Genomic DNA, 27,294 nt, shown 5'->3' with positions numbered 1-27,294 from the left:
TAGAAAAATATAGAACTGGTGTGAGTCCGGGTCAGTCTGTTTTTTGTAAAAACAACCCCCATCACCCATCCAAAACTTGCTTATTTGTTAAAAAAGGAAAAGAAAAACCCCCGACATCCCAAGTGTGAGCACACCAAGCCTGAGCTGACTGACGTCATAGTAAACAGATCAAAAAGCCAAGAAACCATTCCTTCCACTACGGGAACCAGTGCAAGGACCCCTCCCACATATGAATGGAACATGAGACTCATTGTAATAAAAGCAGCTCAGAATATCTTTTCATTCAACTTTATCCTCATGGGACAGAGCAACAAGTGCTCAGTATGTCAAATGGGGCACAAAATAGCATGCTATGGGCCCAATTAGCATTTACATCACCACAGGAGCTGCCTCTGGGTCCCCTGCATCCAAGAAAGGTGCTTATGATATGCAGCTGACTGGTAACAGAAGAGTGATTATATTACCCCCTTACAGCTGTTTCCACAGCAGCAACAAAAGGCAGCTGTTTGGTCTAGTTAGGATCTGCTTCACTTCACTTGTGCTCCAGTGTAATGTTTCCAGCAAAAAGCAATGAAAAAAGAGGGAGCTGACACAATGAAAGCACAGTGGAAGCCAGACAGCTCAAATCCCAGAAATCCTGAGCCTGTAATCCATCAGTTTTATAGCACCTTCAGGATCTATAATCAAGTCCGTTTGTCCTAAGTAATGCATGTCGGCTTTTTTGGTTTTGTTTTTCACCACCCTGCTCCCCCATCCATCCCTATACATTTTGAAAGCTAACGCTGAATGAAAATACTATGAGCACTGGGTGTTCCTCACCACAGCTCTCACCCCATGGCTATGTGACTGTGCAGGGCTGGGCAGGCAGGAGCCATTTGGAATAAAGTGAAGCTGAAAGTAAACTGCCAAGAAAAGTCTCATGGATTTGGGAATGCTGTTTCTGCTAAGTAATTACTTGAATGTGTGAACAGCATTGGTTTTCTCCTTGCTGCTTGTATCACTTCTGTACCTCTATGTGGCTTTGAGGGCATTAATGCAAAGCTGACATGAAAGGGCAGTGCATCTAGATCAAGGTGTTTACAATCACGAGCACACGTTATAATAGCTGTTAATGGCAAGTTTAATTTGAATCCTTACGGCAGAACTGCATCAAACTATCCAAAGTCCATGGGCATTGTTTCTGTGTGAAATGACTAAGTCCATTGGGTCAGCCTAAGCAAACATGGACACAGCAACTCCACATTGTGTGGTTCATCAGTCTGGCCTTGCACTTGCAGCCCTCTCGGTGTTCTGGTTTTGGCTGGGATAGAGTTAATTTTCTTAATAGAAGCTAGTATGTTTCGTATTTGTGCTAGAAAGAGTGCTGATAATACAGGGGTGTTTTTCTTATTGCTGAGCAGTGCTTACATAGAGTCAAAGCCTTTTGTGCTTCTCACCCCACCCCACCAGCAAGGACACTGGGGGTGCACAAGAAGCCGGGAGGGGACACAGCCAGGACAGATGACCTCAACTGACCAAAGGGATATTCTATACCATATGACGTCATGCTCAGCATATAAAGCTGGGGGAAGAAGAAGGAAGGGGGGAATGTTCAGAGTAATGGTGTTTGTCTTCCCAAGTAACTGTTAAGTGTGATGGAGCCCTGCTTTCCTGGAGACGGCTGAGCACCTGCCTGCCTACGGGAAGGAGTGAATGAATTCCATGTTTTGCTTTGCTTGCATGCGTGGCTTTTGCTTTTCCTGTTAAACTGTCTTTATCTCAACCCATGAGTTTTCTCACGTTTACCCTTCTGATTCTCTCTCCCATCCCACCGAGGGGGGAGTGAGCAAGGGGCTGGGTGGTTCTTGGTTGCTGGTTGGGGCTAAACCATGACAGGCCTTTTTGGCACCCAATATGGTGCTTGAAGGGTTCAAGATAATGATAGATTTGATTGGAATGTGCTGGATCAAATTTATAGCTGTTGTTGCTGTTTTGTTATTAATTGGCAGGCTCCTGTGCTTGCCAAGGGGCTTGCTTGCCTTACTGTATATTAGAGTCTAGTGCTCGTTAGTAGCTGCTTTTTGCTTTCACTGCTTGCTTGCTGTACTGCTGGTCATCTTAACTCTGCTGTGCCTGGGAACATTTTAATAACAGCAATGGCCAGGTGCCTGGGCTGGCAGATGGCCAGGACATCGCTGTTGTTTCTGTGCTGCTGGACTGTATAGGCTGGAACTCCAGTGTTAACTTGATTCAAAGGGACTGTTACCTGTGGATGAGTCCACATGGGAGCAGGACACCCTGAAATGTCTGTGGCCGTGGTTACGTCTGTGCTGCAGCAGGTATGCCTCTGAAGGGATTGTGGCCCAAAGGTAAGTCCATGCTGGAGAAGGTACACCTTAAATCACCTGTGGCTGTAGATAAGTCCCTACTGCAGCAGGTACACCTTGAAGCACCAGTGGTTGTGCATGAGGTCATGCTGGAGCACCTCAAAGCATGTGGCCATGGACAAGCTCACGACAGAGCAGGTACACCCCTGGAGGGACTGCAGCTGTGGGTGAGGCTATGCTGGAGCAGGTTTGCTTCTGAAGGGACTGTGGCTGTGGGTAAGGCCATGCTGGAGCAGGTATTATCTCTGAAGGCATTGTAGCACATGGAGAAGGCCATGCTCAAACATGTGTACCTCTAAGCAACTGTGGCTGTGGATAAGTCTGTGCCACAGCAGGTGTACCCCTGGAGAGACTGTGGCTCATAGATAAGGCTCCATTTGGAGCAGGTACAACCCTAAGGGTCTGTAGTCTGTGGAGAAGTCCAAGCCGGAGCAGGGGTGAGGGAAGGAGTTCATTGCAATATTAAACTGTATGGTCTGGGCCAAAGAGACCAGGGGTGGAGATTGTAATGGAAATACCTTTAAGTTGTTGTAACCCTTGATTTGAGTTGCATGTTATGGGAATTACTATAGCAGGAACCACCTGAACCAGTGGAGGACAAGCCTTACAAGCAGTGCAAGTGCAGCAGAGGCCTGACCTGAGCTGGCTTTGGTGCCCGCAAAACACACCACTTCTCCTGTCCTGAGTGACCACCATAACAGATGGAGCCCAAAGTCATGGACTAAATGAACTCAATGGACATTCATGCATGGACTCAATTTTCCTGGAGATGGCTGAGCACCTGCCTGCCAATGGGAAGTAGTGAATGAATTCCTTGTTTTGCTTTGCTTGCATGCACGGCTTTTGCTTTACCTGTTAAACTGTCTTTATCTCAACCAATGAGTTTATGAGTTTTCTCACTTTCACTATTCTGATTCTGTCCCCCATCTCACTGAGGGGGAGTGACCGAGCAGCTGAGTGGTGCTTGGTTGCTGGCTGGGGTTAAACCATGACACTAGGACACACCAGGGCTTGCTCAAGCTGGGGGCCTGACTGTAGTTCCACAGTCCCAGCCCTTGCAATGGTACTGTGTATGGAAAACAAGTCCAGCACTAACTAGTCTGGGTAAAGGAGATGAAATAATTAACAAGAAATTGCCGCTCCTGACCCATACCAACATAATGGATAAAAAAAGCTATGTTGCAGACTGTATTTCTTGGCAGCTCCGTATTATCCCAGCAGACACAGGGCTTTGTGGCCAAAGTGTGTGAGCTCTCTGGCCCACAAACCCTTCCTCCCCTGCACATGGTTTTGTTTGTCTCGGCAGAGACTCACTATACCTGAGCCCCTGATCTGAAGAGTGGTGTAAGAGAAGGTCCTCTGGCATCTGGTCCATTCTGGAAAGGGCCTGGGACCACAGGCAACACCTCTATGGTCCAGCAGTGCACTGAGAAACATGGACTGTGGTAAGACAGTGGACACCTGTCAAAAGGGAGGTGTTTGCTACTTACTCTCCTCAGAGGACAACTACACAGTCTATCTGCGTGTATGTCCATACAGTCCATCAAGCTGCCACCACCATCATCCAAGCATAACAGTCCCACTTAAAATATATCAACACTTACAAAAAGCAAGAAGAAATAAATTGTGCTCCTTACAAAAGCCAGTTAAAACAAAACCAGACTTTCGTGTTTGAAGGATTTAGAGCACGGGTGAGATTGAGAGGTGGGTGAGAAAGTCCCTTCAGAAAAAAACAAGTTTTCTTGACAGAATAAGCAGCACAAAGGTAAATCCTGGCTGGAGGGCACATACCTTCCTTAAATCTGGCTTACATTTATCTTTCCAAGGAAGTGTAAAATGCTTGTTCAATTTCTTTCTAGCAGGAAAGATAGCTTGGGAGAGGTGGGGAATGCAAGGTCTTGCTCTGGCTCCTTCTTTCAACACCCTTCCCTTTCAGAGACAATGATTGAGTCTGAGTAATGTGCTCCGGTGGAGAGGGGAAACACAGGAGGGAGTTAATGAACAGGAAATGGTAAAATGAGGGATGGAATTAATGAGCAGGAGAGCTGCTCTGGTTTGCCTGCCTATTGACACTGTTCGTCCACTCAAAAAGGACATTGTGTGCACCTGCTTTCTGGCTTTTAACAACACTACTCTTTGACCCATTTGCAGAAGTTTCCACACTACCCAGCTAACTCCCTTTCCTTCTGGAGGCTGCAGGTGCCCCTGAAACAGCCTGTTTTCACAACAGCCCTCAGTGAGACTCTGCATACTTACTGCATGTCTGTGTACACAAGGAGAGGCAAATCCATATGCTGTAGCAGCGACTAAGCAATAAATTTTCTTCCAATTGCAGGTGAGTCACAGGAAATTTAATTTACTCTGGTCCTTATCATATAGCAGCAGGGCAAGGCACGACCCATAATGACCCTTTGTTGCAGGGCTCTCTCTTAACTGGTTGAACTAACGCAGCTCTACTTTATATGACAGCCCTTCCTTGGATTCAGATGGATAATAATGTACCTTGACAAAATTGCATACAGGGGAAGAATGTTTTTTACCACTCTAAAGGGAATGCTTTGGTAACCATGTCTTGTGGGCTAAATTGGCTATGGTAAGAGAAACTTTAAATTCCAAATAGAGGAAACACCTGATGGGATTAAAAAGATTGAAAATCTTGCAAACCTTCTCTCAAACACATCAGCTACGTTTAAGTGTGTCCTTCTGGATGCAGTAGCTTGTGAAAAATATTGAAAGAAGGGCTCAGGAGGGATGAATATAATATGGTTCACATCCAATTTGAAAGTCATTTTCCTTTCACAAGACTACTGAAAACTTGCTCTCATCTATAAGACAAATTTACACCTTCTGTTGCATCAGTTTTAAACCTTTTGGCTGTTTAAGCATGCAGATGAACTTTTGGCCACCAGAAAGACAAGCTGAACAAATGAGGCCACATTGCCATACAGGATTTCTGCCCTTGTCAGCTTTTCTAAGGGAGAAGGATATTTGGCAGGTGGGTGCAGCTGGAGAACCTATTAGTCCTTCCACAGTGGGAGAGATTGGACCTAATCTCAACCATTATTAGATACCAGAGAATCTAAAATGGGGAAGGTGTTTAGAAGGGCCCAGTCATGGGAAAGGCTTCACTTTGAACACACATCTTATTAGACAACAGAGAATTCAGTTATGAAACCCAGGTTTCTAAGACAGAGAGCAGGCATCATGGGTTTCAGAGGTTGCTACATTGCTACAAATGTCTACATTTGTAGACATTGCTACAAATCCATTGCTACAAAGACACTTGTGAACATCCTGAAGGCCAGAAACTAGTGATTAAATGAACTAAAAATCCATTCCTATAGCCTAAAATATTGTGATTTGCAATCTTGTGATTTGGAGGGGGGGAGGCCAACGAGCAGAGGAAAATGTACTGATTCATGATTTCTGGATTTTGGTGGAATCACCAGCATTAGCACTTTTTAAATGAACAATTTTTTATTTTTTTTTTAAATTCAAGAAAGTTCTAAGAATGTGTATTTTGCAAAAAAAGGCTGACCAGATGGTTACAGCAACTCTGCCTGGCCTCCTACACTATGAATTTTAAGCTAAACTGGCAGTGTGCCAGGCGTATGCACCAGAGGTGTGTGTCTATATGCTAGTAGCACATATCCTTGTGTTGGCCCAGTGCAGGCCATGATCAACATGCCCTGTAATGAGCTACATCTACAGAGCAATAACTTAGCAGTAGATCAGATCATCTTTACAAAACCTTGGCACCTATATCAGCCTTCATTAACAAATGTCTGTCTTTAGGTTGGTGTGCACATTCAACCCCTACTCACATAAATGACAGAACATTTGAACGGACTAATGTGATGATGTGAAGCGACCTATTGTCAGAAAGGTTAGCCATGCAGGTTGGGATATCTAACGCCATTCTGTTTACCTGATGTGTATCTGCAAACTTTGCAGACTGCCTCATTGCTACCGTGTCATTTGGTGTTGTGACAGATTTGCTCTGCGTATCTGCAGACTCAGAGGTGGACACTGTGGCATTCCAGCACAATGTCTCTTCAGTTCAGGAAATCTGATGAGCTCATTAATAAGAGCTCATTAATAAGAAAGGAATGGCTCTTACAAAGGCAATAGTTATGGACTACAGGGATTTACCCCTGCAAACGTTATTGGAACTTAATGGAGGATACATTCTAGTTAGAGCTAAGGCGTTTCATTCAGGCATCAAAAGATGAAGGAGCGAATTCCACAAGTCCCTCTTTGAAAATACTCTGTCTGCTTACTATTCCTGTAAAACTTATGAGATTTAATTTTATTTTAACGGAAACTTGTAACACTCATTTAAGAAAGCACTGGCCTTTCTTAAGTAGCCCTGATTGTAAAGTGGCCGGAAAGAGGAACAGTCCAGCAGGCCTGCTTACAGATTGTCATTAAATATATAAAAAGAGTGTTCAGAGATGTGTGAAATATATGCGTAACACCCAAGAACTGAAATTGAACAAGGAAAAACAAGAAAGGATGAAAACTGATTTTCAGAGGGAAAAGGAACATGGTGCAAATAAACCTCTATTAGGCCTCAAATCCTGAACTGGTAGTTTTATTAAGGTGAAGATCCATAGGAGTGAGCCGTCTCTTGCCAGCCTTCCTTTAGATATTTTTACTTTTCCTGAGCACCTGAGTTTCATATGCTGAAGGTGTTTATGTCAGTCAACCTCTCAGTTTATTGCTAAATTGTGTATAGATTTTCTGCTGCAAAAGGCCAGTGCAATACTGACATTCCAATAAGTGCTTCCTCTACTTTTATTTTCTGGATCTATCAGCAAACAGAACACAACATTTCTGTTTCTCAGTGCTAAACAGTAACCACATCAAAAAGAGCTATTGCTTACACATGATGAAATTGTGAACTATCCATGTCCTTCTAAATCTCTGGATCTCATGTACCCTGAATTAGCAACTAAACCTCAAACCATTCCTGAAGCTTAATTTACCAGTAACTGAAAAACAATGAGATAATGCAAACCTTATTGCTTCTTTATTTAACATAATCAAATTGTTCAAGTCTTTTACTTGTCTCTAACTTAGCTATGTTGCATTTTCACTCAAAATGTCTTTTCATCTTCCTTATATCCTGGCTACACCCACCACAAAAGAACTGTCAGGAAAGGTTAAAAGACTAAAAGCATGCTTTTATCAGGAAAGCTGCAGGCTGTTCTGCTTTATCCAGAAAAATGAGGGGCAAAGATAATGTAGATAAGGGAAATTCACAGCATCCCCTCAGGTTTCCCTAAACACAATCTATCAAACAGCTACTTTCAGGAGGACTCCTTAGTTTAAGCTCACAGTGGCTCCAGGAAAATGCTCACACAGAGAAACAGTTACAGCTGCATTTGCACAGCACTGCATCCAAGTTAATAAGGCCCTCACTGAGGTAGCTGTCTTGGCTCCTGCACATCAGCTGAACTGTGTCAGAGGTTGTTACTGCAGATACAGAACTGACAAAATCCAGCTCTGGGACTTCCACTGCGTGGAGTCATCGCAGGCAGCCCAGCCTTGGTGTCATGGGTTGTCTGAGCACCAGACACTCAGGCACAGGAAAAGGAGAACTGATTTCCAGTTCTGTCTTTAAACTAATAGGAAGATTAATAAAGTAGATGGTCTCTCTATAACAAGAAATCTGTGCTATCTGTCATTTACCAGTAACAAAGACGTTCCATGAATGTAGTGTTTTGGAGGAGGAGCGTGGCTGAGTGCGGGAGTGGTCATCTCTGCTTGCAGAGCTATCAGCCTCATGGACCATAATGTACAATCACCCTCCTCTGGGAGAACCCCTGGCAAAATACAGCAGTACAAATATGACTAACCTTCAACAGAAACTGGGCTGCTTGCAGCATTTAGCTTCTCTTGCTGGTACAATGGAAAAAACACTAGCGTGTAGGAGTGTTGGAAAAGTCTCCTCCAGTTCTGCCCAGTAACTACAGAGAAGATGCAGACTGAGGTATGAACTATTGGCTAGAGGATTACAGACCTCTACATTTTGTGATTCCTATATCCTAGACTGTATTTTTGACTGGCAGATATCAAAGCAGCTTACAGAGGAGATCACTGCCAATATTTCTTTTGACAAATGAGAACACTTAAGTCCAGAAGTGAAATGACTTACCTAATGTTATCCATAAAACACAGAGGCAGCAGTGGACTCATAGTCCTCTGAGCCCCAGGCCCATTTAAATTGTTTAGTCTATTTGACGTTTTTTACTTTCTTGCCTTCTATGAAATAATATGTAATTTTGTGAATCAGCTCTAGTTTATGATCAGCCCCTTATGGATCAACTCAGTCTGATGCATATGGGTTGTTTTTTTTAAGCCAGCAAAAGACCATTTTTATCAAGAGATTTTGATTTCTCAGTCAAACCTTTTGGAAAAGCTGAGGGGAGGCACTTTGTAAACCTGTGAATTGGTAAAGTTTTATACATTGCATGAGTTATGTTTTCTTTCCATAGCTTTGCCATGTGTTGAAACAAACTAGTCAAGCTACATGGGAAAATCCATAGTTTTAGTCATCTGCTAGACGAGAGGGCTGTAAAAGCACAAGCCAAATGACTGCAAATTTCCATCAATGGCTAGCTATGAACACCAAAGCCACAATAACTGACTTATTCTCAGTCAAAGGAGGCACCTCCTTTCCAGCCTGTCTGGGGTATTCAAGCACAAGAGAGACTGCTCATCATAAACTCACTGGTAAGCACCCAGGAATGTTTACACCATGTGATGAAGCACGATGCAGATATCCTTGAGCTAACTGCAAGCAGGTTATCTGCAGTGCAGAGCCATGCGGACTTACCACCTGTGCTCCAGGAGACATACACTTGGGTTTGCGCTGTGCTGCAATTCAGCTAATGATCCCTGCCTCTTGGGATGAGGTTCCTCAATTGTGTAAACTCAGAAATCTGTGTGCTAAAATCCAGACATGCTACTAATTGTTTCACAGTCTATTTTAGGTCTTGTTTTGCAAATCATTGAACACCTGCAACTTTTATTAATACCACTGCAAACTGACATCTCCGATCCTGTCCTGGGAACATAGGGAATGCAGCAGACCTGGACCTTTGCATTGCTGTTCTGAAGTCCAAGAAAATTTTTGACTTTTCCTTTATGAATCCTTCCAACACAATTACATGACTCCGGTTTCTAGTCTGTCTTTTCCAGAATGCAAGTCATAAGTCACAATTGAAAAAGCTTCCTTCAATCAGACACAAGATACTGAATTTACAGTTCTGTATTCTTATTATTAAAGACATTTTTTTTTTTCAGAGAGGGTAGATAGGTTAGGATTTTTCTCATCCTCCATAATTTTATTGAGATTTTGAAAAATATTCCTGTCCCAGGTTGGGGCAAATTGACAAACTTGATATTGCCCTTCTGCCTTTAAATAAATTGATCTGATTTGAATGTAAATCTTTAATCTTCCCTTCTTCTGCATTTTAATGTAACACTGAGGTAACACACTGAAATTAAGAATAATTTTCAATGGATAAATAAAACTTCTAACTTCAAAAATACCCCAGGGAGAGACCTACACAAAGAGAAACGCCTTTCCTACTCAAAAATACCCAAAATGAATTTGGGTGTGTTACTGAAAACAATTCTGCTCTGCAAGCGGTCTTTCTTTTGAGGTATGAATTGTGTTTACTGAAAAAAAAGGTTAGCTTGGGAATTTCTGCACCTGCTCTAATTGACTTTTCTTTACCTTACCAAAGTCTGAATAAAATGCAGTGAGAAATAAGGAGGGGCAAAGATGACTGAGCAATACTTCATAGTGACAGCTCAGCCTTGCCATTCCAGCGTGGCTGGAACAAGAGATATGAGGACATTCATCACTCCCTGGGAGTTTTTTGCCACTACAAATAAACACACAATCACTGCCCACCCTGATGCTTCCCTGCAGGCCCACATGCTCAGAAACAGCATGCATTTTACCCTTTTCTCCTCTACCACATGCAAGGTGGAGACACGACAGAGATCTTCATGCAAAGGCTCCCATCTCTGGGAAAATTTAATCTGCAGTGTTGCAAAAGACTAAATGGCCTTAAGCAATGGAAAAAACCATAAAGATTACTTTTGTGAAAACACAACAAAATAGAACACCCGCCTTTCCCTCAAACCAAACTCTAATTATGGAAGCAGTGCTGGACAATATGAGAGTCAGAGAAGAGAAAAGGAGGAGAGAGTGAGAGACATCTCTTCTTTCAACCTGTGTTATATGGCCACTCAAATCCTCAGAAGAACTTGAAAAAAATCCTCCAGTAGGAGACAAAGTCAAGGATAAGGTAAATATAAAGCAGAAATTTCTTTGCTTTTTTTAAAATAGTTGCTGTAGAAGCTCATTTAGGGAGAACGTTTTTTTTTCTCCTTCACTTTGGTTTGCCTTTAATCTTCCAGTTCCTCCTGACCCTTAATAAATAATTAACCAGATTTTGAGGCAGGCTTTATGTGATATAGTTAGTTATACATCAAACTTAATAGGAAAATCAAAGTTTACTTAAGTACAGAAGGCATTGAGAGAGATCACAGTGCAGCAGCAAGAAGGCATTTCAGTAAGGTACCTTTTTCACATAGTGAAAAGTTCTTATAAAATGATTTCAGCTGCATATTTATTTTAATATCATTCTTGTCCAGAAGATTTACAACAGTGCTTGAAAATTTCTCATGCAAGTGTAATTTATTTAAAATAAGATATTGCTAGTAATTAAAATTTATAGTGCAATGTAACATTAAATGCTTTAGTTTTCTACGGTGCCTTTCATCTGAGAATTTCAAAGCAGATCAGAGCATTAGTGTACATCAAGTTGATTACATAGTAGGAAATCTCTTCAGATGGAAACTGAGGCAAAGAGGTAATCATCTAATTTAAAAAAGAACTGGATTGTCAGTGGATGCCTGCTCTGGGGTGCTACATCTGATCTGATTCTTAAGAGCATGATTTTTCAGTGTTTAGCATAAACATGCTCCTTCAAGGTGGTTGCAAAATTGGTCTTCTTAATTAATTCCTCCCCCAAACACAGACATACACAACTGGCCCGTTTGAGCCCAAAACCAAACTCAGTGTTCCTGACTCCCTTAATAAAACAGGTATTGGGCCATATGTAGGTTGCCTGCCACAACAGTTGAAACATTAAAGTTATAAATGAGTAATTTGGGCCACATATTCCCCAGGGCTGCTTTCAGTCAGTGGAGAGAAGTAATGGTGATTTGCAGACCTCCTGCTTAGATGCTGTGACTACATTTCTCCACTGTTTCTATAAAGAGCCACAGAATGTGCCTAAATCCATCCTGTGAGCTGGTCAGCACCGGAATACAACCCATTAGGTCATGAGGCAATTTGTCACTTTCTTTAAAAAGACTTTAATTGAAATAAGTCATTATCTGTGTAGCAGGATTAATGGAGCTTTGTTTCCTATAGATCTGCCTCTGATGGCCCTACATTACCATACTGCAACAGCTTCAGTTCCTCCTACACATCTCTGCAGCACTTCCCACACTTTGGAGTATCTCCAGTTACTCCCGTCTGCCTCCCATGAGCTTTCACGGCTCTCCCTCACATCCTCAAGCTAGCAAGTGAGATGATACAGCTGGTTCACAGCCTGCACCTGTGATGGACCTGTCAGCTTGCTCGTGCTAACTGGGCAGCTGAGAGGCCAAACAGAACATGTAACTGTTGAGCTCACCAACCCGCCCTCACTTCTGCATATCTATCCTTTACCCAGCCACAAGTTTTGCAAAGCTTTTAGGAAATTAGTATCTTTGAGACATTTACCTTCCTGTCAAACAGGTCTCAAACTGATTAGGAAACTGTCTGACAGATAGGCAGGGCAATTGCAAAAGGCACAACTCCTAAGGAAATTTTGTTAAGAGAACCAACCAAGCTCTCTAAGGAGAAAGGACAGCTGAGGTTGCAACATTCTTGGTTCTTCTTGGGTTTATTAAAACAAAAAAAAGGGAAAACCAACACCCTGCATTCTTTGGCATGCCTGAGATGGATAGTGATGGCTATGTGGTTTCTCATTTACACGAAATAAAGAAAAGGGAATGTCAGAGTTTGGCTGGGGGTATACCCACACAGCATTGTGCAGGCAAAGGGAGCTTGCTTTACCCATGTACCAAGCTTGCCAGAGCACGTAAAAGCAATCGAGGCAGTGCCAAGCCCGAAGTAATCAGCCCTGATGGGAGGCAACATTTATTTTCTCAGCAAAATGTTGCAGTAACCGTGTCAGTTGGCTTGGAGCACAGAGAAAGCAAGTTCGTGTCTGCACAGAGAGTGGGTGCAACAGGCTGGCATCTGCCTGCAGAATACGATGTAGAAATACTTAAAAATTTTCTCTTTGACTCCATTCAGCAGCACGGACTAGGCACAAGGGGTATTGGAGGGCAGAAAGAATGGTTAACTATGGGAACTGAATGAAGAAACTCCTGCCCCAAAGCCGTTCTAAATGAGCATTAAGTTAATGGAGTTCATTAGGACACTGCAGCTGGGAATCAATCTGTGGCTTCTGGGGACCTGGCCCCTGGGTCTGACTATCTTTGTGGTCATCAGCAGGGTTCTGCACAAAAACATTTTACTCACAAATCTTAAACTTTCTAATAAGGTTCTGCTAACTAAACGTATTAAATTTCATTTAAAGAAAAACAAACAAACAAAACACAACAGGACTTTTCTGAGATGGATACAGCACGCTAAGTATGATTAGCAAGCTGTAAATACCTCTAAGATAACTGCGACACTGGGGTACTGCTCTCTGGCTGCATAAATGTCACAGCAAGGTCTGCAAATGGCTAATTGTTAAAAAAAAACCATGCTGTCATTAATTCTCTATGAAAACACAGCAAAAGATGTTTCAAGTTAGCATCCCTCAGATCTCCAAATGAATGTCTGTGAATGATTTTATCTGTCTAGGCCATCTGGTCTTCTATGCAAAGACTGGGCTTTTCACATTTCTGGCTGTGGTCCTACATTTACAAACATGCAATGAACTGAAAATTCAAAACTAGATGATGTGAAAAGGATTGCTGGGGGGAGTCAGACAAAAGACCAGGCAAGTGATCTGGGGACAAAATGTCTGGTGTAGATGAACGTGCTCTGAGTACAGAGCTGTCTCCTGAAGAAGAGTGCATTACATTATCATACTGGATTACTTCTTGGGGCAGGACTGCTGTGAAGGAAAACTCTGGCCTGCTCAGAAGGCATGAAAAAGAGAGGCTGGATTTCTACCTGACAGCAGTTTGTGAACACAGTGTTTCATGAACTGAAAAGGCAACAGTACTTTTGTTGGCACTGTCAGATTAAGTACTCAGAGCAAGGAGGGAAAGTTCACAAGAAAACACTAAGAATTGGTTTATTCTAAGAAGTAGAACTTCTTACGTGATATTATGATGACAGCCAAATCATAAACATCTGAAATTGATAGCTACATGAACAATGAAGCAGCACAGAGATAATACTCTTCAAGTTTGGTGAAAATGATACAGAAATCACCACAGAAACAAGCATCCAAATTACCATTTTGTGTAGCTAGAGGTGAGTAGGGAACTACTACGGAAAACGATAGACAAAAAAGACCTGAGGAAAACTACAGTGTATCACAGTATGATTAGACAAATCATTACGTTAAAATCCAGAATAAATAAGATGCAGTGAAAAGATGCCAGCAACTTTTTAGACCTCTTGAAAATGCACCATGAAGAAGACAGGGAGAGTAACCAGTGACAAAGATTTAAGGTTATGCAAACTCTGGAGCTAGACGTTTTGTTCCCAGAATTTAGAAACACATTTCCTCCATCTATTATGCATCAGGATTTTTTTTCTCTCAGGATTGATATACACATCCAACCTTTTATTATTTACTTATTTTTGGTGAAAAGGAGAACTACAATCTCCAGTCAAACCTTCGTCATTCAAATCAGAGACAGAAACCTTTTTCACCCCAGTGTAAAAGTATCTTTGTATACCCTCTAATACTGGGCATCCTGGACCTCAGTGCTTCAATGCTGCAGGGAACTGAAAGTCAGTTTAAAATCTTTCAAAGGACTGTTTGCAGGGAGAAAAGTGAGAAGCTAATGTGGCAAGCTGTTGGGAGCCATTTATTAGTATGTAAGAACTCAGCATTATTTAGCTGTACTGAATATTTCACCTCTAACTTCATGTAAGTTTGTGACAGAAACATTTAATATTCCCGCTACTCTGCCTCCCAGCATATTGAGCAACACTTGAGAAGGATTATTCAGTGACACAACCTATTTCAGTTGCCCAAAACACCTGACCAAGAGCAAAGACAGGAATTTTGTCTCTGGGCTAAACCATATTCTTTTCACTGAAATAATATATAGTAGCTGCCACCACTTTCTGCCCACTTATCTGGAGAAGGGCAAACCACCTTAAGTGGGGGTGTAAACAGTATTTTAGAAGATGTTTTTGAACATCGAGGCAAAGAACTAGACAACTTACCTAGATCAGATAGAACAGCTCGTTACTGGCATGGATTAAAAGCAGCTGTTCTGTCTATGAGCTTCAGGTACATCCTGTAGCATGCAGATAAAAATGTGTATCATGAAACTTCCTATGTCTAGAGAGATATAACTGTCTCCTTCCAGATACAGGGGGATTTAAAATAATTTTTTAAACTTTGAGAATGTGTGATATCTTATATTTTGTGTGCTCAGCATGCACATATGTTAACTGAAGGAAAAAGTCTTATTCAATGGAAGCTTGCAGGAAAGGTGTTAAATCTCAGTTTCTCCATAAATGAGAAATATTTTCCAGTCATTATGTCTCTTTTTAAACTTGGCATACATACAACTTCTCTGTGCTTTGATGTGCTCATTTTGGACTCAGAATGCTGTTTGTACAAAGAGCAAGACATGAAATAAGCCATTAACAGGGGCAGAACTGTAACTTTTAGACCGGGGAAAAAGCAGTGTGTTTCTCAATTCTGCCAATATGAACAAAACTTCACATCTTTGCATTTTGTTGTATTTATCTCAAACTCACCACTGTTTGCTTAAGGAAGAGAAAATGTAAAATAATTTTGAGGGAACTTTTTGCTAGCCCTGTTTCTTAATATAGCCGTGTCTGGATAGGTCTTGCAGGATTACTACACAGAAAAACATGTCAAGGGAAGATTCCACATAAATGATAAGCCCCACAGCACCAAGAGGCATACAGTTCAAGAAATATGCAAATCTAAACCAACTGTAGTTGTTTTCAGGACTGACATCAAACTTCAAGTGTTGAAAAGACTGTGAATGTTAATTATCTGTGACTCTGTGACTCTATAACTGATTCATCCATCTATGTTAACTGATGCCTCAACAGATTTGGGAACAGGAAAATAATCTTTGTTTCTTGCATGTCAGAGGGAGGAGGCTCTGTTGGAATCATATCAACAAGTAAACCTGAGGAAAAGAAATTTTAGCACTTTGATGAGAACAAAGTTGGAGAAAGACAGAGAACTTCAGAAAACCCCATTCCTCATGAACATATAATGACAAGCAAGTTAGTACAGTGCCCTCAGAGAAGTTAGACTATAAAGCCTTTATGGGAGAATTGTACTCTGAGTTTTAAAAAGCTTGGTCCAAATCCTATCTTAGCTGGCTGCACAGACTTGTGAATACAGTACTCCAGGTTTACACATGAATAGCTGAGATCAGTCAACAGAGACAGCATAAAAACATTTAGAATGTCTAGATACCTACAAGCCAATCATGAAACCTATCAGGCTTAATTGTCAACTGCTGGTCTCAGCCGGTTATTTCCATAACAGGTTCAAGAAGTAATTCCAAGCACTTACTGGAATCCTTATCTTTCCCTTGGGTTTTGTAATCTTGCCCTATTTACACTACTTTATGTACAAACCTCTTCATTCATAGCATTTATTTCCTTCTGCAGGCCAAGGGACTTCATTTCTTTTTCCTAAAAAAAGAAAACCAAAAATGCCCAAAGCCCAAGTAACATTCTGTATACGAGAAGCCTGTACGGATATGTGTAGTCGGAGGAATATTATCCTGTCTAACGGCTACTGATTTCTGAGTTAAATGCTAGCTGCCACAGAAAATCATATTAGGTGTCTTTCTGCTGTTCTATATGCCCAGGATACCTTTTGAAATCTGCCTCTTCCATGCTGAAATCTCTCAATGAACAGAAAAGCAAAATGAGGGCATCAAACAAAGCATATATTTTTTGCAGCAGAATTTATCCTTGAGAAAACTCCAGCTGAACAGTTCCCAACAACAGTATCTGTAACAGGTAAGAGTCAGAGCTTATTTTAAATACTACTGAGATAACATGGCAACACCATTTCTGAAGAAAGAGGCCCGCATCCTGTTTGCTCACAGTAGTGGGCAGAATGATCTTAGGTTTGCCCCCGCCTAAGCAGTCCTGTGCTCTGAAATCAAAATGCATCTTCACAAACACAGCCTCCTAAATCAAAATTTTATCCATGCTGCCTGTTAAGCCAAACAAAGGTCAGACTATATTTCTTCTTGAAAACTGGGAAGCCACTGGATAATGTTTAAGGGTTGCAGTGGGAGGACAAGCTGTAAGAACTAAGCTGCTCTCTTCCTGCTAATGTCAGCAGAGAAACAGTCTAACACCAGGATCATTGTTAGCATAATGCTCTACTGCTGGAAGTGATAATTAAAAAAAAAAAAAGTTCAGAGACCATGCCAAGTGCCAGCAACATCCCTTTTTTTCCACTGCAACCTTAATAGAGATGATGGTACAACCATTTAGTTGTTCTTGATCTCCTGCCCACTGTAAGCCAAAGCAAAGGAGGACCTGTTTACAAGAATAGAAGGGCATGTGCTATTTGCAATTTAAAAGGGACCTTAGTTGCCTTCCATTTTAAAAAAGGAAGGAAAGGAGCCAGTGAGATTGGTTAGACAAAGAAAAACATCATAGGAACAAACCCATGTGGCAGTATTACTTTGACAAAATGAAATCCCACAAGGGATCAAATGGCGCCCAGGGCTGGCAGCCCATGCTTCACCGAACCACATCTGAAACTATCAAAGTAAAAACAACTCCCAAAGATGGACAGATCTGGAGGCAGATAGAAAAATTAGGAGATCACAGTATGCATTCAGAATTTTTCATAGAGAAACAAGATCAGCAGTTTGTCTGTTTGCACACACCCTTGGTAAGGTGAGGTACCTGCTTGCTCTGTTGTCCTTGCCACACACAAGCAGGGACACTCTGTCACAGGAGAAAAGGGAAACTGCTCTGGGCCTTTTTTAAGGCCTGTGGTATGTACAGAGCAGCAATGTGGCTCTTAGAGAACACTATATAGCTTCCAAGGACAATACTACTAATGTACAGACAAAACTACTGATGTACAGAAAGACCACACTTGTTATTCTTAGAAAGGAACCTAGGAGACAAGGCCTGGATTAAGCAGAGCTCTTCTCCCTGTCCTTTTCACATTCACACAGAAGTATACAAACATGAAGTCCCAAGAAATGCGAGCGGGACATTTTAACAGTAGTACCTTATCACAGCTCCCTTCTCCTAGCTGGCTGTTGTATTTACACTTACTCCCTCACTTCCTTCCCCCAGCCTACTTCCCGCTACTTCCCAGCAGAAGCGATGATATTTGTAAGTAGTCTAGTCTAAACTGGCAGCTTCTGTGTTTTGCACTTCCATTTCTGTATTACTCTAAAAGGGTTTTTTAATTCTGCATAAAATGGCCTTACCATTCCAGGTGATTTTCAACAAAGGCGGACATGGGGCTGATCTGTACAGTGTAAGTGTCATTGGCTGAATACTCAAACAGCCCGTAATAGGGATTGAAGAGCTCCTGAGACAGAAGGAAGAAGAATTCTCGGGAGGGGCCACTGTAGTCCAACCTGGAAAGGAAAAGGTAAAAAAGATAAAATGAGGCTCATTCCCATTATTTCAGTGAACTTCCTGGGTTTTGCCTACATTGGCTGCTGTCTAACACCTACCCCTGGGCAGTCAAGTGTTTCTAACACGGTGTATCTCCCCTCTCAAAACTTGATTCTAAGCCCTATACAAGTGATGATGCTGAAACTTCACCAGCATCCAGGTTGATCTGGGAGGAATCATAACTCGAACACATCCCTTAGTAAGCTTCTTCTCCTTTTTGCCAAAGGCTTAGTAAATCGGAGGTACAAAGCTCAGTCTTGCCTTAGCTGGCTGGCTAGCAGAGGGCTAGCTTTTCAGTGAGTGGGTTTGAACTGCCTATGAATACCTGGGTTCACAGCCCAGACTGAAGTAGAAGTTGCTCTTACTCTCCTACACTGAGATGTAACCAAAGATACAATCTAGCCCTAAGGATGCTTTCTTAGCTATAGGTATAACCTAGAGGTCAATGCCGAACAAGACCAAGTCCCAACAGAACCATGTTTCTTAAGATAGAATACTGATTCCTCAGTTGTTCCATCCAAGCTCTTCTACTTTTCTGATAGTTTCAAATACATGTGGTACACCTTAAGCTTAAGCTGTGCTTTGCTGTTGCATGATTTTGCTGTGTAGAGTCACCTTTTTCCTTGTTTGTTTTTTTTTTTTTTTTAAATTCAACTTATAAATCAAGCTGTTTCCAATTATCTCAACTTGACAAAAAAAAACCACAAACCAGAACCAAAAAAGCTTCATGAATGCATTAAACCCAACTGTGATGGATTTATTAAAAACAATTCATCCTTAATAAAGGTAGCTTGGTTTTTCAATCTAAAATAAATCTACACATAGCATTATGAACAAATGATTTGTAGCCATATATCATGTGAGCCAAAAGATGTTCTGAGGTGGGCGCTATTCCTTCTACTTTACAAATGTAAAGTATGTGGAAAACTCTGCAGCTGGATCAGAATGCTCTGTATTATGTTTGAATTTATGGAAGCATAACCACAAGGGGTTGGATGATTGATTTGTGCAAATAGATGATAAAGGGCAGGCTGGCCCATCCTCTTTTGTTTTACATCTGGAGATTCAGTACTTTTCTTTTTGAGCAGCTTTAACTCCAGGATCATGCAGTGAGACTAAAGCCGCAACAGCAAAAGGGGGTGGTAATCAACCCACATGAACCACTAGTGCTAATCATGTAACAGATCTGGTTCAGTGGACGTTATAATACTGGGCTAAGCCTGATGATGGCTTGTGTAAAGAACTACAAACAACACCTGCCTACATTCAAAAACCTCCAAGGAGAGACTAGGTATTGCATTTCTGGGCAACACACTAACTCATCATAAAGCCTTCATAGTTCATGTTCAATGTCATTTTAGCTTTGAAACACGTGGGAAGCTGTGCCCATACAGCATCATGTGGCCATAGAGCATCAACTCTTCTTTTCAGTAGAGAGTTGGTATCTTGGAGTCCCTCCAGCAGAACCTATATTAGCATTAAACAGGAGAAACCCTGGGGTAATGTATCCTCAGATGTAAATGAAGCAGTGAAGGATGAATGAATTTGCAAATCAAATTGGTTTGTAATTTCTCCTGAGGATACCATGTCACACAGAGTAAAATTAGAGATGTGGGGAAAACAACATGACTTCAGCCAGTGTTTGTGTATGACAATGCTATTCCAAAAACACAAGCTGAGGTATGCTGCATGTTTATGTTTTACTTGCAAGCCAGAGGCAAAACCAGCTGTGTAAGATGACCTCTGTTAAATAATACTGAATCCATGGAGTATAAAAAGTAAGAGTTAAGAAAACCCCTGATACTGAAGCCACTGAGTGACTCTCTTTGAGATTGGTGACTTCTGTTTTCCACTGGACCTAACATGTCCCAGGCAAGCTCAGCTCAGCAGAAGCTCTTTACTTGACGTGCCACCTCAGAGCTGATAGTGTCAGCAGTTGCTGGACATGCCAAGAGCTGCCCTAGAGCCTTACTGCTCTGGTACCTTTGGAACTGAAATCCTGTCCATGTGGTTTTTTTTTTTAAAGAAACTTTATATACAAAGCTATTAAAATATGATTTCAAGCCTTTGTTATATGGAACACTGGAAATACACACGATGGTCTTTCCATTATAAAAGCATGTGGATTAAGCCTCAGTTGCAACGTAGCTCTTGAGGTGAGCCAGGATGGCTTTGAAAGGTTCTGTTTAGATTTAGAAACAAAAGGTCAGGGGCTGGCTTTAATCATACAAGAATGGCTTATGGATTTGTAAGGCTGGCAGAAAGTCTCCTGGGAAAAGGCCTTCTCAAGAGACTTCTAAAACTTTCAGCTTCCAGCTGGGTGAACTAAACTCTAAGGACTGAACGGTATTCATGTTTTTCACTTCAGCCAGAAACAAGAAGTCAACATATGGATAGCAAATGATCATTAGATGGCATGCAAAGCAAAAATTTTCGAAGCAAAATCAGATCCATTTTGAAGGGCTAGATTAACAAAAGAGTCAAAGTCCTGGTCTTTAATTATAGCCCCGAGACTGATTCAGTGTGTAAACATGGGCCTGTAGTTCAGTTTTGCCTTCCAGCCAGTCAAAATACCTATGGCAACAAGATGACATTAGATTTAACCACTTAAATTGTCTCTTTGAGACATCTAAATAGAAGGTGCTACAGGAAAACAGAAGCATTATTGCTATTGTTATCTTTAACAAATGTTTGAGCTAAATAAGACAAATCACTTACTCAGAGGTAAAATAAAACCAAAGAAACATTACATAACAAAAAGAAGCTCAGCCTTAGTCAACTTTGTGTTTTGCAATTTAACAGCTACTTCAAAACTGATAGCATTTAGTGGTTCCCTACCCTTCCTCGCCAACAAACGTGACGTAGAGTTTGTTCCGCTGGAGCTCCTTGCGTGAATATGCCATTACCTGGTTGAAGGTGCCTTCCAGCAAGTGGTCACGTCGTATAATTAACCTGCAAAGGGAGGCAGAAATAGAGATCTAATGATTTGGTCTTGTGTTAGCCTGTGAGGCTGAAGGTAAACAAGAGCTGGTAAAGAGACATTCATTCTCAGAGAAGTTAATAACGTTGCATCCACTGGTGCACATGCTACTTGACCATTATGGGTTTTGAGTGAGTTGTTTCATTAGGCTTTTCTGTATGCCTCAAAGGTGAATGTCTTCACAATGCTGTGATTAGGTTCAAAGTGTTGCTCTACTTAAGACTCTCTGTAACACCCTCTATGTACAAATTTGTATGGGCTGTGAGCTTCCTGTGTACCTGAGGTGACAGCTTTCTGGGATTGGCCCCAAACTCTTCCTGGATTTAATCCAGTGAATGTCCATGGAATTACTGCTTCTGTAGCAGGGTAAGCAAAGGGAGGATCAGCCTCTGTTTATACAACACACCTCTCACTCCCCTGCCAACCTCTAAAAATGCTTAATGAATAGTACATTTAAACACTATCTATGCAACAAATCCTTCTTGTTCATGTTCATGGACATTTTGGGACAGACTGTCTAAAATGTATTTCATGTCTGCCTTGGACCCACTTAGCGGGACACCAGAAGGGCTAACCAATGGCTAGGACTCCCCAGCTCTGTAAGAATATTTTGATGATGATGTTTGCCTGGATTAAATTGCTTGATTTCATACTTCTTTTTTCCACAACAAATGCGATTTGGTAGGAAGCCAACCCGATGCATAAACTCAACCAGATGCCCATGAAACACCTTAGAAACATATAGTCCTTTGGCCAAGTTGGATAACTAGATCAAGCACAAGTAGGTACAGACTCAAAAGCCAACTAACAAGGTGTTTGGAAAGCAAATGCCACAACCAAGTGACCCATCCCCCACATATATGAAAAGAGGCAGAAATCTCTCTAGTTCAAATCCAGGAGGGCTACCAACACAAAAAACTACTGGAAGTTAAACCTGCATGTACAGGCTAACTTCTGTAGGGTCATACTGATACGTAGATCTAAAGGATTTGGAGTCAATCCATCAATACAATGATGTAACTGTTAATAATCTCTGGTGGGTGTTTGCCTGAATGGATGACTTTTCTACTAGCAAATGATAGGTAGGAATACCAACATCCCTGTTAAATAGGTAGGGAATGGGAGTGTAAGGGAATATGAATCTATAGGAAATAAAACGTCCACAAAAAACCTCTTTAAGGTTGCTCTTTTGCAGGATATATTAAGATCTTATCTTGCCCTGCTGGTTCATGTACAAAATGCAATTCCTGGTGTGTTTCCCACTCCCTATCCGTGTCTTCATTCATAGATAATGACAAAAGACAAAGCTATCCATGTTAGACTATTTGAGTGACTTGTCATAATACTCACTTAATTTTACCCGGACCTTGCCCATACCCTTTGGCTTCAAGTTTTCGATAGAAATTGCGCAGCTTGGCTTCAAAGTCCCTCCTGTATGGAGAAGGTGCTCTTGCACTTGCTCGCTGCAGTCCTGGTGGGAAAATGAACAGCATCCTAAAGTGCAAGCGACTTTAAATTTTTCCAAATTATGCAGCTGATGTTTCCAGACAGAACTGGCTAACAAATGCATTAGGAACTTTTTACAGCTATACAGTGCACTCAGTATTATTTTTGTTCTACCTGGCATTAATGGGGTTGTAAGTTCCTATAATTCAGTGATTGCAATGACTTCCGGGGCCTATGTCTTCTTCACCAAAAGAATTGTTAAACTTTCCTTGTGTGTGCCTTTGTGTTACCTAAGCTTTAACTGTGATTGATCTGAATGGAAATTCAAGGATCAGAAAGGCATGAGAAAGACTGACATGCATAACTCCCACTCGCAGTAATTGGTATTTAGGTTTTCTTTCCCTTTTGTACTTTTAAGAGATATCTCTCCTCTGCACTGCATAGGACATCTCCTTACTTGGCAGGGTTAAACCTCTGGAGCTCAAAGCAACGCTTCTCACTGGAGCCTAGCAACCTAGCCAAACTTGGAATAGTTTCCCTGCATTCATCCGACTGCATATTAAACACTTCCAACTATCAAGAAAAAACACCTTTATGGCATCAAGACGCATTTCTGTTATCAAGAAATGCTACATTTTCCTATTATGATTCACACATACAGCAGATTTTTAGCAATTTGGGACCTGCTTTGTCTTGAAGTCTGCATTCTCAGAGTAGCTGATTACTCCTTTTGTATAAACAAGTGCCGTGCCGTAAAGGGTCAAAGAATGGATCCATGAAATCCCATTTCCGTATCTCATTACAGAAGACAGTAAAAACAACCCCTTTTATGAGAAATCTGGCAGAAAATCCTCCACAGGAAGAAAAAAAAAGAAAAAAAATCATATTTAGTGGGAGCACAAAATATTGTGGTTGCCAAGAGGCAAGGACATTACTAATTGTCTCTGCTGGTAAAACAGAAAGGCATATTTACATGCAGTGCAGAGAATACCTTGCAACACTTCTTTTCATCTGTTAGACTTTTTTCACCCAGGACATAAGAGAATGGGTGTTCTCATGGGCTATGTAACCAGTAGCAGAAATAAGCAAGCAGACAGTATGTTGCCGGAAATGAGTATTTGCCCTTCTTGTGTTTTCACAGGAACAGGTAAACACCAGTGGGTTTTTTTTAACATTCTCCTAAGTCATGTTATCACCAAATACTTACATTTTTGTCTTGCAGGAGACTTGTTTTTGATCTGTCCCAGTGTAGGGGTGGGGAACTATATTAACAATGGTGTTAAAACTCATTAATGAAAACAGGACATTCTGACAAAACACTGTCCTATAGACAAGGGTTCAGCATTTAACTTCTTCACTTCAAAAAAACTTCCAATTTTCCACAGCCACCTCTGAGTTTTTAATGTCTCTGGTCCATTAATTTTGTTTGAAACCAGGTAATTTAAATGAATGTGTAAAAAGCTCTGCCAAAAATGGATTTCTTCAGATCACATTTCTGTCAATTTTCTCAAAATGGCCACTGGACACAGCCATGCAGTGAGACTGTGGTGAGGGTTGTATATCTTGGCAAAAGGGAGACATTAGCTCCTCAAATTTCTATAGCATAAACAATAACTGCAGAGACATACCACAGCTGGAAATAACCTTCTCAGACAGCATGTCTTTCTGGAAAATATGTTTCCCGTCAAACCTAAGTTAATGGGCTCAACACGGGAGGTCAGACTAGATGATCAAGATGATCCCCTCAGCTCTTAAAATAGGTGAGTCTTGGGAAGAAGAGGTCTTTGGAACACTAAGTGAAGGAGACTGAACCTTAAAGGAGTACTGGAAGTATTGCAACACACCTTTGATTTGGAGGCCGCTCTCTGCTCCTGTCACATAACATGAATGTGCTTCCATGTCAGTGAGTTATGTTTGGAGTGTACCATTCTCTTATTCTAATCCTTTCTAACCATATAAAAACCAGGAAAATACCTTCTTCTATATGGGCAATTTCTGATCTCTGTGCTTCATCTACTATTAAACATTTCAACAGATAACTAACAGCAATGACAACTGAGGCAGCAAAAAATAGGTTGGGGTCAGATTTGGAGCAGGCACTGGAATTATTAAGTTGACAACTAATGCTGGCTCTGAATCTGCCCCTTTGTATGTATTAGGTGAAATACCACAAATGCAAGATTTTTTTATTATTTTCCCCATCCCCTTACCTGGAGAATTTTGGGGTGATGAACAGGGTGAGCAGCGAGGAGAGAAACTGTAACCAGGATGGAAGGCAGCCTGAAGTGGTATGTAGGACATAATATCCTCTTCAAAAAGGCTGCATGGAAAAAGTGATAGGGAGAGGTTTGGTTCACATTCATCACATGAAGGAATGTAAATATGCAGTATGGTGCAAGTCTGCTGTGGTCGTAAGTTTAAATACATCTCTGAACTCATGGATTCATAAAATCCACAAGTTTCCCAAATCAGGCATGGTCACCAGTAACAAAGAACAACAAAATGAATTTTGTTAGACATTTCATGCTAACACAGTGCCTCAATCTACTGATAGAGAGTAAAGATCTGAGGCTATGTAGTAAACAGGGACAATTCAACATGTTAGAAGTGAGAAGCAAAGATGCACGCATCTGTCTCCCAGGCTGTTTTTCTTGGGTCATACAGTTTCATATAGTTCAGCTCTTTGACCATTTGGATTAAGTTGACAGGAATAAGTTGTAAATTTCTTGCATTAGGCAGTGCTATATAGCATACCAAAACCACCTGGGCAACGTGGTGTTTTCCATCTAAGACCAAGACAATAAAATAAGTCCTTATCTGTGCTAAACAAAAGTAGCTAGGACCTAAAGACCAAGCTCTCTGGTCCCAGTAAAAATTAATGCCTCATCTACATTACCCAAACAATGCTCAATGCACTGTACATTGAGGTTTCATTAGTGTGACATGACCCTGAGCATGTGGGGAGCACCGCTGCAGTAAAACTAGCAAGTTAAAGAGCAGTTACGTTATTTACTTGTACTGAGAAAGACAATTTTTTTCCTCTTTTTTTTTTTTTTTAAAAAAGAAGAACAAATGGAAACAGGAATTCTTCAATTTAAAGGAAACATTTCGTCCTGATTCTTTTTTTATCTGCTACTTGATGGTAACAGCTATATTGATTGAACTGGCTGGGGATGGAGTTTACTGCACTGATAGAGGCTGCCTTCCAGGAAGTAAGAATTGACAGATATAGTCTGGCTGAATTATTTTGTGTGACTATCAGTAACAATGAATCCTATTCTAATTGCAAATTACCTGGAAGATGTAACAAAATCTTGTCAATTATGCTGAGAAAGAGCTGGCCAGCTTCTCTGGTACTGTAAGTAATGACATTATGCTTTTGATCAAATTGATTACCTCAGCAGAATGACTAAATCTGCATCACAGGACAACTTTTCAAGCCCATGTGTACCCTCTGTCCGAATGTAATGGATCTTCTCCCTGAAACATAAATGATATTATTGAGGAGAAACAAAAGAAAGAAGAAAACATGCCATTATCAAGGCATGAACTAGGCACAGAGTTATTATTCATCGGTATTTTGCCAGTTCCTGTTCCTCTCCTTACAAAAATGGCAAATATCTTAACTGCCTAATCTAACTAATAAATTTGCAAAAAAGAAGCTATTTATATCACTCAGTTTCCTGATTCAAAGGCAAGAGATTTCATACCATATGCAGAATGACGCTTAGTCCTACAAGCTCACGTGTAGCCTATAGCTAAGTTCACTGACAGATTTTTTTATTTTTTAAAGCTACAACTAATCTACCACCTTTCATTAACAGAATTTCACATAATACCACTTCCGTTACCCTGTCAATTCTATCTGGCAAATAACACTCTAACATATACTTAATATTAACTGGTCACACAGAGGTTATATAGTACATGTGTAAAATCATACATTTTGTTGTTTAAATGAATGCTAATAGGAAGTAGGAAACATAGGATAGGATCCTATCAGCAGATTAAGACCATAGAAGACACAGATCTACACCCCAATCCATCAGTATGTTTCTAAAGTATTGCAGCATCCAACAATATTCATTCTAGTATCAAGTCAAAGGATTCTACCTCAAGTCAAGGATGTGCTTTAGTACCTTGCTGGTTCGGGCTGCAATATATTGCAGAATCAAACCCTGTAAAAGATGGATATTTGTCTCCTACAGGTTTGCTTCACACCTGCTGCATAAGCATTAGACAGTTGCTTGGGATCACTCCTGACCTAAGGTATAATCAAATCAATGACCTGGAGACGAAGGGCTCAATATCCTGTTGCAAATCTTATTATGCACTGGCTAAGCTGTCTAGTTCCTATCATAGTCAATTTTGTTCTCTGCTCAAAAGGAGATAAAAGCATCATCTGTTCTCTGAGAAATGAGAATTCAAATTACAGCTGAGAAAAAAAAATTCTGGAATAATTTGATGGTGAAGATAAAAAATTCTCACTTACAGAAATGTACATCTTGAATACTGGGAGCATTTTTCATTCTGTCTCCCTCATTTTATTTGAATGTATTAATTCCTTC

The 27,294-nt window shown here is 40.9% G+C and overlaps 1 protein-coding gene across 4 annotated transcripts in view; it reads right to left on the bottom strand.

Annotated features, from left to right (window-relative positions):
* HECW1 (HECT, C2 and WW domain containing E3 ubiquitin protein ligase 1) overlaps window positions 1–27,294 on the bottom strand; it is a 271,517-nt gene that overhangs the window by 20,707 nt on the left and 223,516 nt on the right. For all 4 annotated transcript variants that reach the window (XM_075083715.1, XM_075083717.1, XM_075083719.1 and 1 more), the window contains 5 exons: window positions 26,123–26,206; window positions 24,937–25,046; window positions 22,631–22,751; window positions 21,139–21,252; window positions 18,108–18,260 (listed from right to left, as the gene is read on the bottom strand). In XM_075083715.1, coding sequence (XP_074939816.1) covers window positions 18,108–18,260; window positions 21,139–21,252; window positions 22,631–22,751; window positions 24,937–25,046; window positions 26,123–26,206 — 582 coding nt within the window. The remainder of the gene's footprint in view (window positions 1–18,107; window positions 18,261–21,138; window positions 21,253–22,630; window positions 22,752–24,936; window positions 25,047–26,122; window positions 26,207–27,294) is intronic.

The sequence above is a fragment of the Phalacrocorax aristotelis genome, chromosome 2 (assembly GCF_949628215.1).
Source record: "Phalacrocorax aristotelis chromosome 2, bGulAri2.1, whole genome shotgun sequence".
In the NCBI taxonomy this organism is placed as follows: Eukaryota; Metazoa; Chordata; class Aves; order Suliformes; family Phalacrocoracidae; genus Phalacrocorax; species Phalacrocorax aristotelis.
Note: the sequence above shows the minus strand (reverse complement) of the source record. Positions and strands in the feature narration are given on the sequence as shown.